At 44.7% G+C, this 18,406-nt stretch overlaps 1 protein-coding gene across 2 annotated transcripts in view; it reads right to left on the bottom strand.

Annotated features, from left to right (window-relative positions):
* Nucleotides 1-4,791: 4,791 nt before the first annotated feature.
* The window catches only part of MTHFD1 (methylenetetrahydrofolate dehydrogenase, cyclohydrolase and formyltetrahydrofolate synthetase 1), a 54,874-nt gene continuing 41,259 nt past the window's right edge, over nt 4,792-18,406 (bottom strand). For both annotated transcript variants that reach the window (XM_024567765.4, XM_024567766.3), the window contains 7 exons: nt 16,516-16,557; nt 13,909-14,009; nt 12,922-13,099; nt 10,609-10,716; nt 9,925-10,077; nt 6,939-7,032; nt 4,792-5,031 (listed from right to left, as the gene is read on the bottom strand). In XM_024567765.4, the coding sequence (XP_024423533.2) occupies nt 6,943-7,032; nt 9,925-10,077; nt 10,609-10,716; nt 12,922-13,099; nt 13,909-14,009; nt 16,516-16,557 (672 nt within the window). In that variant the 3' untranslated portion in view covers nt 4,792-5,031; nt 6,939-6,942. The remainder of the gene's footprint in view (nt 5,032-6,938; nt 7,033-9,924; nt 10,078-10,608; nt 10,717-12,921; nt 13,100-13,908; nt 14,010-16,515; nt 16,558-18,406) is intronic.

The following is an 18,406-nucleotide window of genomic DNA, read 5'->3' as shown; positions in this document are numbered from 1 at the left end:
TGGGTAGCGAGCCCATTTTCTGAGAAGCGAGGAAGCAAAATCCTGTTTTAAATTATAGGCACTCCCATTATAACCCCACCCCCACCCCAGACTGACTATTTAAAGGCACAGCAGATACCACATTTTAAAAGTAGGATTCAAAACTGAAGCTTGGGATCTCACTTGTTTGGAGATAAAATGACATACATGAGTTGAAGCAACAAAAAACTTTCGCAGGAGTGAGGTTGGGTGTAATGAGGTTGTCATGGCTCCTTGTCAAGGAGGCTGTCAGGGGCCCAGGCGCCAGACCCTCGTCTCCCTACTCTAGGGGCAGGTAGAGATGATGCGACCTGTGTGCGCCCCAGGTCAGAAGAGCACGGGACCCAGCCCCACCCATCCTTTATACCTTATATACTTCCAAGAATAAGTTGAGGTAGCTGACAAGTTACCCATATTTTCCTTCAGGATATTCCGGTGCCTGCTTTAACCTTGTCCCTCTCAAGCGGAGTAGGGTGCGGCGGTGGGAGGACGGGGGGAGGGTGTGTGGAGAGGCTTTCCTTACAATTCCGGTCTCAATCGGAGCACAGGGCACAGGTAGCATCCACCTTCCAGCCTGACTGGCTAGGTTGTGTATTTTCATACATTTTCGGAATCTTTAAACAAGTTGCAAAACGTAGTGAGAAGCACAAGCTTTTATTTGTACACATTGTTTTCATTAACACCTATGAAAGGTGTTGCTATAAGAGCTTAGGGCGACTTGACTTGCTTTGGGTTTGATAATTCCCTTGGAGGGCATTCCTGGGAACTCCAGCTGCCAGGTCCTGCCCCTCCCAGGCACACCATCCAGAGAGGAACCTGTCATGGTGGGGGAAGAACGACTGGACAGCAGCTGTCCTTAACTCCTTTCCACAGGATCATGGGCTTGGGAGAGTAAATCTCAGTTATCCAATTTTGGATGTTTTTTCCAGCAATATATTTTCCCTTAATAAGATTCTATACTATAGTTTAACTGAGATTTTTAAGGAAAGAACTATTAGGACACAATAGCAAAGTTGAATCCAAGTTGTCAAGATCTTAAATTCACAGATAAAAGAGCCAGAACTATAAAACAAGAAAACCCACAAGCATCTAGCGCAGTTGTAATTAAGAATTTAATTTCTTTGTTCATTCAGAGAACACCAGCCTGTGGAAATGTCTTTTAAATCCCCAAATGGGTTGCTAACCCTGCTTACTTCCAGTTTTGAACTTTAAACAAGCCTGAAGGAATCCACACTGCCCATAATCAATTGAGATGCTATTACCCATCGAGAAGCAAGTTTCTCAAATCTACTGGATCTGGGAGTTTGCAACAATTGCAGGGAAAAATCAGGTGAGACAGGGTAGCCCAGCTGTCTTATTAGAAAACAGTTGGAAAGGAAATGAGGGACAGGTTAAAACAAAAAGGTCACCTTAATGACTCATAGATCTCACTTCACTTGTTTTTTTTAAGAGAAAAAAGATGAATGAAAGGGAACTGAAGGATGATTGGAGGGAAGAGGTGCATTTTGTATTTGAAGGGCTGATTTCTTTAAGGTATATTACAAACGACTCATCCGTGGCCTCTACCACACACACACACTGACAGGTATAGTACTATAAATAAAATACCACACTGTGTTTCTTCTTTAGATGACTAGAATCCGATGCCATATTTTAGTTTTAAAAAATGTATCCCGTACCACATGCAGGAAAGAAATCTGTCATCTCTGAACTCACTTAAGTGACAGTTAGGGAGCTATTACCCTTATCTTTGTCTGTTATTCCACTGGTAGCTTTTCATTATATAATGAGAAACAGGCTATAAATATCTCCCCAACCTGATGAGAAATTATCCTACCTACAGTTTATCTTGTTAACATCACCAGGTACAGTGTGCCGATAAAGGAGCTTACACAATTACCTGATCTCTACTGATCACACCATTTCTCCCATCCTGTTCCCACCCACCCACAGCCCGGGTCTATAGCTGCCCAAAATAGTTTACAACTCTTTGGTGACAATTCTCACATTTTAGAGATCTTCTGCGAAGAAGCCTCCGCCCCTTCTTCCTTGGTACACCATTCAATGAACCTGTGGCTCCAGTTCGCTGGCAGTTGGATCTGTTCATAGGCACCACCAGGGCCGCACCAGGCGAGACAGAGTAATTCTGTTGTATTCTGCTTCACTTATCAGCACATAAGAGCTGTCTCTCTTAAAAGTGAGTGTATATACATCTTCAGCGCATAGCAACAACAGCTTCCGAGTGCAGATCAGAGAAGGTGCCATCTGTTTGTCAGCAACATCACAAATACGGGGAGGGAAGGCATTAGCAATCCCAAGAAGGGTGGGAATGGGTACAGGGAGGCCAGTGACCTGCACGGACTCTTAGCCCCCGGGTAAAGGCACTAGACCCTCTCTGGCAACACATACTAATATGTACCCCAAGCACTAATTCTCCTGTAGGTTCTGAATGCAGGTCTTCAATTAGCCAGCAGTTATTTTTTGTTCTTTATGCTTTTTACCACACCTCTTCTTTATCATGCATCAAAGAACCAATTCCACAGACCTATACCACAAAGAATTGCTTGGCAGCTTTCCTAACCTCTCTATTTTTTCTCTCTGCTTCTTCCTTCCACTTTTCATTATCCTGTCCTTCAGAAGGGATGTGAAATGACCACAGCTTTCCACCTGTCACGTCCATTTCTACACAAGCTGGCAGGGGCTGTCTTCTAGGAAGAGCTCTGGAAGGCGGAATGATGGTAAAGAGCAAAGCCTTTGGAGGCAGATGACCGCAAGTTCACCTGGCAGGCAGCAGCAGTGAAATTTTGAAGTTTACCTTTTTGTAAAATGGAGATATAACCTAATTTACAGATTTGTTCTAGTGTAATTTATCTCTATACATTTCCAACCAAAGGCCAGCTTTCACTTTGAAGCTAGAAGTCATTCTTAGAGCAATTCTATCTCTAGGAATTTATCCTATAGATGCTTTGACACAAGTTGCAAAGATACGTATCATATGGGAATATTCACTGCTACATCATTTAGAATAGCAAAAACCATCAAACAGAGGGAGGTGTCCATTGATAGGACTGTTTAAATACTACACAGCCATAAGAAACAAGATGAATCTCAAACTGCTGACCCTGTAAGGTCTCTAAGATATATTGCCAAGTGAAAAAAACAACTCATGCCCTGACCAGTGTGGCTTATTTGGTTAAGCATTGTCCCACAAAGCAAAAGGTCACTGGTTCACTTCCTGGTCAGGGCACATGGCTGAGTTGGGGGTTCGGGCCCCAGTTGGGGCATGTGTGGGAGGAAACCAATGTTTCTCTCTCACTTGATGTTTCTCTCCCTCTCTTTCTCCCTCCCTTCCCCTCTCTCCAAAAATAAATTAAAATCTTTAAGAAAAAAGCAAGTTGTAACATTTGAATTTTTACTGAAGGCATACTGTACTTCATAGGAGTTTCTTGCATTGGTAATGGTCCATTCATTCCAAGCAATACCTGGTAAAAACATTTGCATTATTTATTGCATTAGAGCTTTGTTTATAATCTTTGGCTTACAAATTGTTTGTCATTCCTATCAACATTAAGGATTTAAAACCACATGGCTTTTGGTAATATGAGGAAACCTAAAACCTTTAAGGTGAACTTTCTTAAAAAAAAATAAAAAAAAGACTTTATTTGTTTTAGAGAAAGGGGAAGGGAGGGAGGAAACATCAATGTCTGGTTGCCTTTTGCACACCCCCTACTGGGGACCTGGCCTGCAGCCCAGGCAGGTGCTCCAACTGGGAATAGAACCAGCGACTCTTTGGTTTGCAGGCTGGCACTCAATCCATTGAGCCACACCAACCAGGGCTAAGATGATCTTTAAGTCATCATGCGGGACAATAGACAGTTTACAAACTGAATTCCCAGCAAGTCCCATCCCAGATAAGGTTTTATAGGACATAAAAAAAAAAGGGTATCAGAAACAGAGAGCCCTGTGCAGACAGGGCCTGAATGACGCTTTGGCACAGGAACGGACACCACCTGGGTGCACACTGCCAGGCAGTACAGACAACGTGTGGAGGAGCTTGGGCTCCGCACTCAGGGCCCCGATGCCACATGCCCCCAAAGTACCACCAGTGTTTATTTGTGTTGTAACACATCACGTTACAACACTGATGTGAACTGAGGTGACTAAAAACAATAAAACCAAGGACCCCAGGAAAAATACAGCTCTGCCAGCACCAGTGAAGACGCAACATCTTCTGGAAGGATCCAGTGCAGGAAGATAAGGGGGGAAGGGAAGAAAAAATGGGAGAAGAGATAGAAGATAAGAAGCAAGAAGAAAAGGGAAACCATAGGAGCAAAAAAATATTCTGTGGGGAACAGTAGAGCCCAGGCACATGGAAAAGCTCAATAAATATCTGCTGAACCAATAGAGCAAAAAGGGCTAACTTGTTCTATGCCCGGCCTTCCTTGAGGACTCTAAAATAAAGCTGTGATGGAAACAGGAATCCCAAGGAAGTTCAGGAAAGTATCACTGTATGAGCCATATCTTACCAGTGTTAAAAAAAAACAACACTAGAAAGGTTATGGTAAAAAGGTACACCCTCCATCCCCTGCTGCTCCTGATGTGCCCTCCAAAGTGTGCACCGTTTCCCCCTTTGAACAAAACAGTACCATAGAGCATACATTGCCACTTGCTTCCTTAGTCCCAGGGATATGCTGGGCAAATGGGCTCACACAGGATGGCAGAGATACTGCAGCAGCCTGTTAATGCCATAGTTTATATTTAAACAGCAAGACAGCAAAATTACTTTCTTTTATTCTGTGATATTTCAGTAAAGTAAACAGGTATATGCATGATTTATGTTAATTTAGACATGACAGGAATTAAGACCAAAGGAGAGGCTTCTGGGGAGACTCGCACTACTTTCCGAAGATCTTCGGGGCAAAGGCTGATTTCTCTTGACTTCCTGACACCCCTGACAGTAGGCTGAATACATACTGGCCTAACTTTCAAATCAGTTTCTTGAAGATGGACAATCTGAAAGGGAAAAAGAAACAGGAATGTTTTCTCTACTGGTTGCAATGTTTCCTCTTCCCTTCCACGCGACACCGTCAACCTCTTGCGTTGCCAAAGCTGTTAACATTTACATCCTTCCCCACAACTCTCCAGGGCTGGCTTGGAAACTGCACGGCAGTGACATTATGGCAATGTGACTAGTGTGCCAGGCCAGGCCAGGCATGGGCCAGGATGACCTTTCCAACATCACACCTGCCCTCTTTAAGGAACTGCATCCCGCCCCTAACACCAAGCACACAGTCTCTCTTCTAAGTAAGCAGAGTTGCTTCTGCGAGCAGTCATCCTTACAGCTGCTCAGATGATGGCTACAGTTTGCGGCCACCTGGAACTTTCCTTCCCTCGACAATGTGAGAGCTTTTGTGTTGCAGTTACCCTTTGACACCCTTGTCTTTTCTAGCTCGCTCTAGTTTTTCTCAGTCCTCCCTCCTCCTGTTCCACGTGGACTTGTGACCCTAGGTCACCTGCAGTTGTCAGGGCTCCCCTTCATCACTGTCTAGATCAGGATCCAGGCTCCTGGGAACCATGGCTTCTTTTTTCAGTGTTTATTATTTTGTAAAGTAACGTGTTATTTAGCTCCCATGTCTTGGTGAGTTTTCCAGTGTTCTTCCTGTGACTGATTTCTAGTTTCACAGCACTGTGGTCAGAGAAGATGCTTGACATGGTATCAATCTTCCTAAATTTATCGAGACTTGTTTTGTGTCCCAGTTTTCATTATTTTTTAAATTGAATTTATGGGGTGACATTGGTCAATAAAATTATATATTATAGATTTTGGGTGTATTATTCTACAACACATCATCTGTATATTGTACTGTGTGTTCACCACCCCAAGTCAAGTCTCCTTCCACCACCATTTACCCTCCCTATTCCTTCTTCTGCTGCCCCCACACTCCTTTCCCTCTGGAAACCACCATACTGTTGTCTGTGTCTGAGTCGTTTTTCTTTGTTTTTGCTTAATCCTTCACCATTTTCACCCAGCCCCACAAACGCCCTCCCCTCTGACAGCTGTCAGTCTTTTCTATGTGTCTGTTTCTATTTTGTTAGTTTATTTTGTTCATTAGATTCTACATACAAGTGGAATCATGCAGCCATGCCTTCCTTTTTCTTGGTTGATTCCCCATTTCACTGGAGTACACCACTAACTCCCTTCCTAGGAAGCGACGTGGGGTGGGGAACCCGTATGTGTCTGAAAGCACCTGGATAGATTTGGTGGGGTGTAAATACAGGTGGCGAGTCAGCTTTCCCTGTGAACTTGGAGGGTATTCCCACATTGTCTAAAAAGCCTCCTACTGCTGGTAAGACAGGTTGGTTCAGTCTAATTCTTGTTTTTTCTTGACAAGCAATTCTCTGGAGGATTTTTAGGATTTTCAACATTGATGTTTTTGAAATTTCAACTGGATGTGTTTAGAAATGGCTCATCCATTGTGCTAAGTACTTGGGGCCTTTTATGTAAGACCCAAGAACTTCTGTTCTCACTGTTTCCTTCTCTTTTCTACTTTTTAGGACATTTCCTCAACTCCCACCTGCAGACTGTCTATTCAGAGTACTCAGACGTCAGCTGCTCCTGTCCTCCCGTGTGCCATCAGCGCGGAACCCAGAGCCTCCTGGGCTCCAGCGGGGAGGCCTAGCTCCCGCTGTGGTCCCTCCTTAGTTCAGGAGACGGCGGCATTCTCCCCTCACTGCCCACCTGTGACAAGCTGTGTGTGTTCTTCCTCCAAAAATGTGTTGAAATACAAATGCTTCATTCATTGGTTACTGCCCCTCTCCCCTCAGTGATGTCTGAAAAGGCATCACTTTAGCTGGAGTGCAATAATTCATAAATATGCTTCGTAAAGAAAAAGGCAAAACTCTCACCAGAAACAACTCACCTGTTTAGAAGAGGCCATTCACCTGTTCAGTTTTAGGGTCCAAGTCAATGTCATAGAAACAGGGCCGGGTAGGGAGTCCAGGCATTGTGCTCATCTAGGAGATGTGAAATAGCACTAAGAATAAAGTGATCTTTCTCCCCATGTTTCCCTCAGGCAGAAAGCCCGAGGCACAGAGACAGAGTATTGTTTTGTGGTTGTCAAAGTGGCACTCCTCTTGCTAACACACCAAAAACAAAGTCACTGCTCCTGTTACGACCTCAAAGAGAAACCCTCACACCTGTCAGCAAATCAAATGCCAAGCTTCACTGTCACCTTCCACACTGACATTTGCAACAAAAAGGAGCAGGTGCTGAGGAGGATAAGGAGACGGTTGCTCCCTTCGGCAGCCCTCACTTCATAAGACCGAATGGAGGCACAGGGCTTGTCCGCTGTTTGATATTGTTTTAATTAGTCTAGCAGAGATATCCACATTATTTTTGCTTTAGCAACACAACACTAGAAATTAGTATTCTTCAACCTGGGCCAAGACATTTTTCTATATAACATAGATGGTTTTACAATCACTATTCTTCCTGGTCCAAATTGGCCTCCTAAAACTGAACCTGTAGTGCTTATGGCTAATATCTGTACTTGCTTCTTTTCTAAAGGGTTGACTTTGACAAATATCTACTTAGACGTGAATTCCTAAGGTTTATGAGTGAAAATTCAGTATATTTTATCTGTAACAATGTCCTATATAATGAATACATACAAGTTCTAAATCAGATCCAGAAAGAAAAAAGTTTAAGCTGAACTTCTACAAGTTAACTATAAAAATGTCATAGAAAAGGACGAGTTGCTTTTTGTAACGTGAAACATCTTCTGACATGTGAGTGCCAATCAATACTCCCCAGAACATACTATGAGGATCTAACATCAGTCTCTATTCTCAAATTCTGTAAGAAATAAGCCACCACTGGGTGTGGGGAAAGGAGCGGAAGGAAAGGATGAGTCCTCGGAGCTAGCAGAAAGCCTGAAGATGGCATTATAAAGATAAAGGACACGTGTCCATTGATGCAGACACATGTGCACGAGCATGTTGGCAGAAGATGCTAAAGATGGTCCTCAAAATAGTGATCAGGATTCTCAATATTTATACTCTTATCCAAAGAGGGCCTCCCACCAAACATTAATCATATTGATAATCAGACAAATTTTAAAAAATGAACAGATTATGTATGCATACATAAAAGAAATAACACTCTGGGAAAAAGCCCTCACACCTTGAATTAATACATAAAACACTCATATCCTGAGTCTTGTTCAGGCTGCAATTGAAATTAGGAGGTGTTAAGAATAGTGACTGTTGCCTTGACTGGTGTGGCTCAGTGGGTTGGGCATCATCCTGCAAACCAAAAGGTCACTGGTTTGATACCCAGTCAGGGCGAACGCCTGGGTTGCGGGCCAGGCACATGGTTGGGGGCGAGCAAGAGGCAACCCAGGCATGTGCCCTGATGGGGAATCGAACCAGCGACCCTTCAGTTCGCAGGCCAGCACTCAGTCCACTGAGCCACACCATCCAGGGCCTCTTTCTCTCTTTCTAAAAATCAATAAACATACCCTTATCAGGTGAGGGTTAAAAAAAAAAAGAATAGTGACTGTTAAGCCATTTAGGTTATGTGCAGAAACGTCTTGGTTCAAGTTGGCTTCTAATGTGGGAGTTTGTTCTAGATGACAGAGTCTTGAGCTGGGCAGGGTGTGTTTCTCTCCAAACTACAGGCCTGACTACTTCCAGTGTGGCTTTCACAGGTCAAGTCACTCCTCTGCACACACCCATCACAAGTGACAATTCAGAATGCAGCTACTGCTCTTTCGGTTGGCAGCTGCTAACAATTTCTCCAGAAAGAATACGTTTCTGCCAACATTCAAGGGGCTGGGTAAATGCTTTATTGTTCCCATTAAACGGGAATTTCTACAAACCCCAAGGCCTGATGGATATCGTAACAAAGCTAAACCTCCTGCTCTCCGCAGTGGCTGAGGGTGCACTGGTCGGCAGGCACTTGTCTGACGGCCCCTGGTAAGTGATGATGTGGCCCCACACTGAGAGCTGAGAGGAAATGAGTCACATCTTTAAGAATGAGCCCAAGACCAACATCAGTAGAGGTGAAAACAGAATTCGGCTTTAATGTTACATACTTCCAACTCCACAATGCGGCCTCCTACCGCATTCTTACTACGTTAAAAGAGTAATATAGCTCCAAAAGGAGATCTGTCAGTTTCTTTTTCATTGCCAATTAAGCTAGCGTAGCATTCCAATATTGCTGGCAGGTAAGCACAGCCTGCAGATAAAGGACACGGGCGGACTAAGGGGGGACCTGGGCATAGGCTCAACGCTAACCCTGGGACAGAGTAGGTTCACCCTGCAATTACGTCCTTAAGCGCTCCCTCTACCTCCCTATTTGCAATTTTCCTCTAATCTGCATAAAACCCACAAGATTAGAAGGTATTTGATAACTCATCTTGAAGTGTAAATAAATAACCTCACTTTTCACATCTATAGGGTTCATTCACATGTTAAGGGGGAAATTCTTTACTCAAGAACTGAATTGCCTGAATTTCAGGCACAAGCTCTAGGCTCAGCAAGAAGACCCAGGAGGTGCAGAGCCTCTGTCCCTACCTCACAGGGCTGTTAGGAGGACCAGCTTAACCTGTGAAAGGCTCCCCATAAATGTCAGCGTGATCCTGTATAAGCACTACCACAGCCTACCGATTAGGCCCATCCTGGGTTCAATCAAGGCTGCACCGTGGGAACTGTTTTTCAGTACAAGCAACCATGGCGTGACCCTTGAACTGACACCAAGGTGGTCCCTACAAGAGGATTAATGCTAACAGGCCCGACTCCAGCTCTCTCCTCAGCAATGAGCTCTGCTCATCTGACATCTACTGGATGCCTTCACACTCAGTTAAGGACGAGACGCACCCCTCTACGCTTGCAGCACTTACTCACCGTTCCCACCAGGGGGTACAGGAAACCTGCCCCAACACTGGCGCGGATGTCACGAATGGGCAGGATGAAGCCTGTGGGCACTCCTTTTTGCTCTGGATTGTGAGACAAGGACAGGTGCGTTTTGGCCATGCAGATGGGCAGATTCCCAAAGCCCTGGGGAGAGAAGGGGACAGAGGCGGACAAATGAGAAGCTGACACTGCAGCACAGAACACCCGGGCATTACGATGGTGTGCGATCTTCAACTTGTCTGAAACATCTACACTGGCCTTACAGCCACCTCCACCCCCGTGCTTGGTTACTGTAGATTAAAAAAAGAAAATCTGTTCGATGAGGGAATACTCACACCAATTCCAAACGTAAATGTTTTGTTTTCATCTATATAACCAATTAAACTGATGGTTTAGAGCAGACATGACAATACAACCCAAGACAGACTCCCAATATTTTAGTGAGACATTCCGTATTTCCTTGTGGCTTTTCTGCACACTGATATCCCATCCACGTAGAGAAAGAACTTGGGAATGGACCATCTGCTCCAAACTCACTATTTCAGAGGGGAAGAGGCTGCTGCCCAGAGGAAGTAAAGCAGTGTGTGGGTGCTTGGCTGGGCTGGGAGAACACTGGAATTCCTGGCTCCAAGGCTTTATCAACCGCTGAAAAAACAAAAACCAGCAGACATCTACCTGCTTCGTGTAGACTTCCACCTTGTGCTGAGCTTCAGGAAGCAACTCAATGTCATCTGCCCCATATATCTTCTGCGCGATGATCCTGATTTTATCCTCAATTGGAAGCTAAAAGGCGGGCAAGAGAGCGGGAGACCTTGACTGGGACTTGGCCACATTCCAGGTCAGAGTCTCCAAAAGGCCCAGAAGATGTTTTTATATGCATATACAGATATGCAAATAGCTTAAGGTTTATTGGGTTAGAAACATTTTCTTTTAATACCAAGCCCCAGATTTTATAACTGGAAAATGTCCCACAGAGGTAAAGTTACCGTGTGTGTATTTAAGATCTCACTAGATACATCACAAACAACACTGCTGATTACCCAAGAATAATTATTCCCTCCTAAGTAAAAAGTAATGTTCTATGACTGGAGAGCAGTCTCCTATTGAAGCAGACCTGGGATACGGTTATGAAATAGGACAAGCAATATCCATCCACATAACTCCCGGTTTGTACATGAGAGGCAGATGCTATACTTAACGCAACATATTGATTGCTAATTGCTGTTAATTAGAAATAATTAAAAAAACCAATCTGGTGACGTCTATGATCAACATGTAGTGGGAATGGTGTGAAAGGACATGCCTCCCGTGGCGCCTGAAGCGAACAGTGCAGTGGACGGAGGCTGGAGGTCTACCGCCCCACGGGGCGCGTCCTCCAGGGGCCTGGCTTCCAAGTGCTGCTGAGCCCAGGTTCACAGCAAACAGCACAGGGGAAACTGCCTGAAGGAGATGGGAAGGAAAGCTGCTCACAGCTAACTTGGATGAGCAAATTCCTAAAAATAAACAATTAGCTGACTCTATACTCCCTAGCAACTAAGACTAAGGGAATATGTTGGGTGAGTTTTGTTTTTTGAAAGGAATAATAATCTATCTATAAGAATAAAATTCCCTTTCGAACTAAACAGTGATAATTTATGAAAGGGCTTTGTATCAAAGATATGAATAAAGTGACTATTCAATTATGGCTTACAAAGGTACACCAGAGATTACTTTCACATGCGCCTTGTAACTGGGCTCTGTAAACGCCAAGGCACGTTCTGAACTTCTGAAGCAAAAGTACTTTGTTGAAGGGTGATTTAAGACCAAAAGATGGTGAATAAGACAAAAAGTGGCAGCCTCCTGCCTGCCAGAGCAGAGCAAAGCTCCAAGCAGAAATGGCTTGTAAAGAAGTCCCCATTATCCCACTTCGACCAGGTCTCTTGCTCACCTGCAAGGCCTGGGGTTCCTAACAGTAGGCACCGTGGGCGGGGGCTTAGAGAGGGCACCTATAATCGCGTTGCATCTGTGTGCAAATTTGTGTTCATGGCCTATCCTAAAAGATCATTGGCAAACAAATTTTCAAACCAGTCTGTAAAACTGAAGCTCCACGGGAAAATGTCCGTGTCAACGGGGAAGTGGTAACTGACTGTCAGAGTGTTGTATCTGCGAGGGGCAAGGGGAAACCAGAGCATGTTCAAAGTCCAGAGTAATAGGGTTTCTTCCTTCTACCTTTCTATGGTTACTTTTGAAAGTCTATGATTACCTTTTAAAATCCAAGCCAAGAACCAGCCCAGAGAATACAAGCAGCGTTAGCTACCACATCCACCCCACGTTCCTAAAGAAGTACCCAGCTGTGGGCACACTACTTCACGCCCAGTCACATCCTGAAATACACAGAGAAATGAAAACAAGACGCAACCCTGAAATAGCAACCACCTTTCTCCAACTAACTTTATTGTATGCAGAATAAGCAGGGCTTCTGCTAGGGCCAGACATCACGTAGTTACTCAGAGATGGAAAAGGTGCTAAAGCCCACTGGGGTGTGTGGTTTTGCACCCGAGGGCTTCTCTGAACCTGAGGCAGCCCTGTACCAAGAAGTGAGCTCAGGAGTACAATACTTCCCCCCTTACTGGGAAGCAGCTGGAAAACTTATCTGAGCACGATGTAGCCCCCTGCTGATTTGCCCTAATATGGGTGGTGCCTTGGGTTAAAGCTGTAGTGAATTACACCCTTGGTTCTATGAGTGACCCTTTCTCCTCTCCAAGAGTTAGGATGTGAGCCAACCTCCCAGGGTGTTCTTGCCTGGACCCCAACTCTTCAAGTAGGCAGCAACACGTGTTGGTAAGAAAGCTGTCTGGAGTTGAGGGCCCAGGCTGTGGCCACGTAACTCACCCCCGTGGGAATCAGACCCACGGGGCTGAAGCTGTTAAACACAGGCTCTCAACACAGGTTCTGCGCAGAAACCTCACTGTGCTTTCATCATTCTTTAGCATACAGCAAAGAACCCACCTTGAGGTCATAGAGGAGCTGGAAGCTGCTGGGTGCCTGAGCTGCTCTCTGGACAGCCTGAGCCAGGGCTAGGGCGCCCTTGCCCCCTTCTGCCCAGTGAGTGCATTTCACAGCGTCAAAAGCCCCGTGTTCTTTGGCGAGGTGGCTGACAAGCTCCAGCTCGGTCTCTGTATCTGTCCTGTAAAGGCAGCACTTCATGTTAAAGCACGGACGATGCCCGGAGAGGACAGAATCTCTCTCTTTTGCCATTAAAACCCCTGTGAATTACCTGCCGATAAATGGATACTAATCAAGTAACATTGCTTGGGTTTGAGTCCCAGCTCCACAATTTACTAGCGAGGTGACTTTTGGCCTGGACTTCCACGTGGGTAAAATGGGAATAATCACAGCACTTATTTCACTTGGAATGTCACGAGGTTTAAATGGTGAATACATGCAAAGTACTGAGAACATTACAGGCACATCATGGGAATCAATAAAGTACCCATTTTTTAAACAATTTTGCTTCCCATTCTGCTGTGGTTAGGCCATTATAACAAGACCAAAATCAGCATTACAATATGTAAACAACCCACACAAGTTCTCTCTTGCAGGAACACTTCCAGCTCAATACGTTCCACTCTTTGTCAAGACAACATCCCACCAGGCCCACTGAAATAAGGAACCTTTGTAGGGCTCTGACCTTGTCAGCTCAAAAGTCCTCTACAGACCAAAAAGAACATTCAACTTCAGGTCTATGTGTGACCCACTTCACCTGGTGGAGAGGAACGGGACCCACGGGAGCCAAACCTGACTGTGGACCCTCAGTGGGTGAGGTGACGAGTTCCCTGTGCCATCTGTGGTGTCCACCATGTAGCAGGCTCCCTGAATGGCCCCCAAGCACACAACCAATAGGGAGTAACTGAATCCAAATAAAGCTAAAAGCTCCAGGAGATGTTTTCTGACCATTTCCCACAGTCCCCCTGGACTCTGACACTTGGCACTTACTTGAATGCATTCACAGCCACCACTACTGGAACTCCAAACATTCTGGCATTTTCAATTTGTTTCTTCAAGTTACTGAAGCCTTTTACCACCAGCTCCAGGTTCTGTAAAAACAACAGTGCCAGGGTTGGTCCCTCTGTGAGGTCGGAGAGAGCACAGCTGAAAACTGTTCCAGGCTCTTCTTAAAAGGGGACCTATCTCCTCACAAGCCAGAGCCGCTCACTGTCAGGACGAGCCGAGAGGGAGCGGATTGGCTGTGCAGCCTGCAACCCCATGCCAGCCTCCCCATGTATGACATTGGAGTGGACTGTGCCCGTGTCCTGAACACACGAGAGCTGGCACCTTTGCTGTCATCACACCAGATCTTCACAGCATGCTTGCTGTTTAGAGGGAATCAGATGGCCTTACATAAAGAATAGGTATAATCCCTGTGTTTACAGATTTTATGTGCTCCTGTGATACAATGGTACCAGCTAACTCAGCGGTGCACAGACGCCTCCATCAGAAGACAGAGGCTAGCTCAGTGCCTGGCATTCATCGTACAGCTGCTATCAGTGCTGTCAGAAACCATGAAGTAATCAGTGATGCTTCAAAGGTCTTAGTGAATTCAGCCATGACCCTTTACTGCGGACAACAGAAAACAAGGTGGATGCCATCTGTAAGGACCACGCAGTATGTACTTGAAAGAAAGAAGTTAAAGAAACATACTTTTAAATATGTTTAATGCAGCACTGCTTGCAGCACTGAAAAACTGAAAACAGCGTAGACACCCTTCCATGGAGGATTAATGACATACACACTCAGTAGGTATGTATCCTGCAGATGTTATGAAAAGGGAAAGAATCTGTATTACATGGAACCTGTCACAGATGTATTCAGTAGCGAAGCTAAGGAGAACGTAACTCCATTTTTGGATGAATACAAAAATACATGTATATATTCATAAGGTTTGCTTAAGTGTTGAGAAATAGGCACCAAACTGTTAAAAAAGACTCAAATCATATACTATTAAGAATAAAATTTTAAACAAAGGGTGTATTACAAATATAAGCTTAAAAATACATTAAATATTTAAAATGTAAAAATATAGTTGTATGTAAAATTATATACACTGGATCATGAGCGAAACTGAGTAGTCATAGCTCTTGGTTGGTGGATTCCATGAAACAGCAGAAAAAGTTAGATAAGTTAAAGGTGGAAAATATCTGAGATCCTTATAAACATGATTTATGCTTTTTCTCTAATTATTGAAAACTGAGATTAGGATTTAGCTGATATTCTAAAAAGCACTGCTAATTATTTAGTTCTAGTCACATGAAAGCCAATTAATAGGTAAGACTGATTGAGAACAGTTTAAAATAAGTTAGAATTTCTTAAATGAAGCTGCCAGCTGGGCCAGTGAGAGGCAGTCATTCTAATCAGATGCAGGGAAGGCGGCGGGGTGGCAGCAGGGCCAGAACTGTGAATTCCTCTCCTACGCATGAATCAGACAAATGACCATAAAAGGCAGACCATAACTCAGAAGACGGGCAGCCTCAAGGCACCAACAATTCTTTTCTAGCTGCTTTTGAAATACTTCATTTGGGGCCTAAACAGTGACTCTGTATTGCTTGACAATTTAAAAGACTCCAAAAAAAAAAAAAAGGCAGAAAAACTGAGTTAGTAATAGCAGCTGACCTTACTATCTCATTTGAGGGCCTCTCTCATAACCACCCCACAATGGCTCTCGAGATGTTTCCTTGATGGTAAATAATATAAATATGAAAAGCTTCAAGTTCAGAATTCTTTGAACTCCTGCCTGATGCCAAAAACCAAATCAGCTTATAGAAACTTTGCCTAGAAAAATAATAAGGATGCTGACTGTATCTTGGCCCTTTAATCTGGATTTAAACCTGCAGAGGAAAAGACATTTCAAAAAAAGGTCCCGATACACCAAAGATGCAGGTTCCATCCCCAGTCAGGGCACACACAAGAATCAACCAATGAATGCGTAAATGGAACAAATTGATGTTCTTTGTCTCCCTTCTTCTCTCTCTAAATATCAACTTTAAAAATTTTTTTAAAAAGGTCCCTGTTTGCTTCTGATTTGAATGGCATTTGGGAATCAACCAGCTAATACAGGGAAGACAAGGAAACTTCCATTAGTCTAGAGCAGGGTTTCTCAACGTCGGCACTACTAACATTTGGGCCAAATAATTCCTTGTAGTGGTGGTGGTGGGGTTACCCTGTACACTGTAGGATGTTCAGCAGCATCCCGGTCTTTCCCCACTAAATTCCAGTAGCATTCCCCATGAGTTATAACGGTCGAAAATGTCATTGTCAAATATCCCCTGGGGGGCAAAATAGCTCCCAGTTGAGAAACCACCGCTGATCTAGGGCAATGGTTTTACTGGTACCCAAGTGGGGCAATTCTATCTTATGAGGGACTTCTCCCCTATTTCATTTAATTCCAGTGTTCAGCACACTGCAGGCCTTTTAGCATCCCCTGCTCCCAAAGCAACCCTGGGTCAGAGGGATACCCTCACTCGTCTCCAACTGAGCAGGGCTGAGATATGCTGATTCAGAGTGTGGTACTTTCTAGGTCAAGTAATTAGAAATGACTGAAGTTACCTCCTCTATGTAAGCGTTGGGAAGAGGCAGCCCCGCAGTTACCTAGAAGGAAAGGAAACAAAGTCAGAGGCATTTTCTACTTACAATTAGATACCAGCTTAAAGTGGCGTCTGCCATGGTTTAAAGGCCGGAAGCGGCATGCTTGGGGGATATACAGTAGTAAAGGTCGTTTCCTGCCATGAGGATTTAGGGCATATGACCAACCCAATAGCACAGAATGAAATGACTGCTTTGGGGAGAGTGGGGACCTTTGTGGTGAGAAAGGACAGATCTATGAAGGCAGGGGGCAGGGAACAACCTCGGTGAGCGATGTGCACAGCAGTGGGGGTGTAAGTAAAGGTGAGCGTAGGGAAAAAGGCAGCTGTGTCAGCTCTGCAAAGGCCACCTTGACATGTCCTCCAATGGAGTCTGTGGCAAGCTCTGCTACGGGATCACGATGGTCTGCAGAGCCGACCCGTGATGCACGAGTAACACAAAGAGCAGGGGAACAACGCCAGGATTCTCTTCCTCTATCACAGTGTATTCAAAGGTCAAAAGACTTTAGCAGTGAAGTTCACTCTTACAGAAGGACCTGGTGGCTTGGCCCTGCGGCACTCACAGGAATGAGCACGAGGGTGAAGGTGCTGATGCCAGAAACCCTACTGTGGGCAATGGATAGTGATTACGAAGCCTTCGGTTTTTCAGCTTGGTCTGCTCCCATTCCTCAGAAAGACTTCGGTGCTCCAACTCCAAAAGGGGCCACGAGGTGACCTGAGCACCTCGTTCTGGGCCTTACATGTAGCGCCACAAGGTACTGCGAGCAGATCTGGCTCCTTGGCAGAGAGATGTGTGTGCATAACCTCCTCTCAGTGCTGCCCAGGTTCAGTGCCTGGCATTACTTTTTAGACCATGAGATAAGGAGAAAACGAGGTGCAAAGTTGTGAGAGTGAGTGAGGGGGTGCAAGAGAGAGGTGTTGATTGTGACCGGGAAGGAAAAGGGAGTCCTCCTGCACTGTTAGCAGCAGGCCGCGGGGCGGGGGCATCTGGATTAGGAGTGCTTTTGGTACCTCGGGACAACAGTAAGACTGGAGAGGTGTGCTGGGGGTGTTACGGCAGTGGTTCTCACAGCGAGGCCTGGGCACCGAATCCTTTCCTGGGGCCCACGAGGTCAAGACTATTTCCATAGTAATTCCAACATATTATAACCCTTTTCATTATTACTCTCTCACTGAGTATACAATGGGACTTTTCCAAAAATTAGGCAACATGGCCCATCATAAAGGATCAAATGCAGATGAGATCCCCGCAGTCTTCAATTAGGCCAGATACTGAAGAGATCTGAAAAATGTACAATGCCTAAATTTTGTTTTGAAAAATATAGTAACTTTTCATTAAAAAAAGTTTTAATATGTAATTCAGTTTTAATTCCTAATATAATAAATGTCAAAATGAACCCACCTAAGTAAAAGTTCTTTCCGGCCCTCAGTGATTTTTAAGAGAATAAGGGGGTCTGAAGCCAAAACGCTTGACACCTGCTACGTTAATCACTACACTAATACTGATTCGGTTCTGTAGATGAGTGAGGTCTGATTTCTCGAGTTCAGGACCAGCTCCTACAGGACAGGAATCGCAGACTTCTTCAAGTAATTCCTGAACACTAACTGGCAGCACATCTTCACACGCAGGCACTGAAGAAAAGGTGTTAAGATAACTGTATACCGCGTGAAATTTCTAACCAATAGGGATTCAGGAAAACACAAAGTTCAGGTTGGAGTTGAAAATAACCAGTCGGAACTTTACCCACAGGCAGTGCTGAGCTTCTCTATCATTTTCCCTGCCTCCTACTCCAGGATGTCAGTGGTCCCGCCCAGCATGCACCTCTCCAGAAGGGACTGACCTCTGTCTCAGCTCA

Source organism: Desmodus rotundus, chromosome 7 (genome assembly GCF_022682495.2).
Source record: "Desmodus rotundus isolate HL8 chromosome 7, HLdesRot8A.1, whole genome shotgun sequence".
Lineage (NCBI taxonomy): Eukaryota > Metazoa > Chordata > Mammalia > Chiroptera > Phyllostomidae > Desmodus > Desmodus rotundus.
This window is presented reverse-complemented; position numbering and strand designations above follow the sequence as displayed.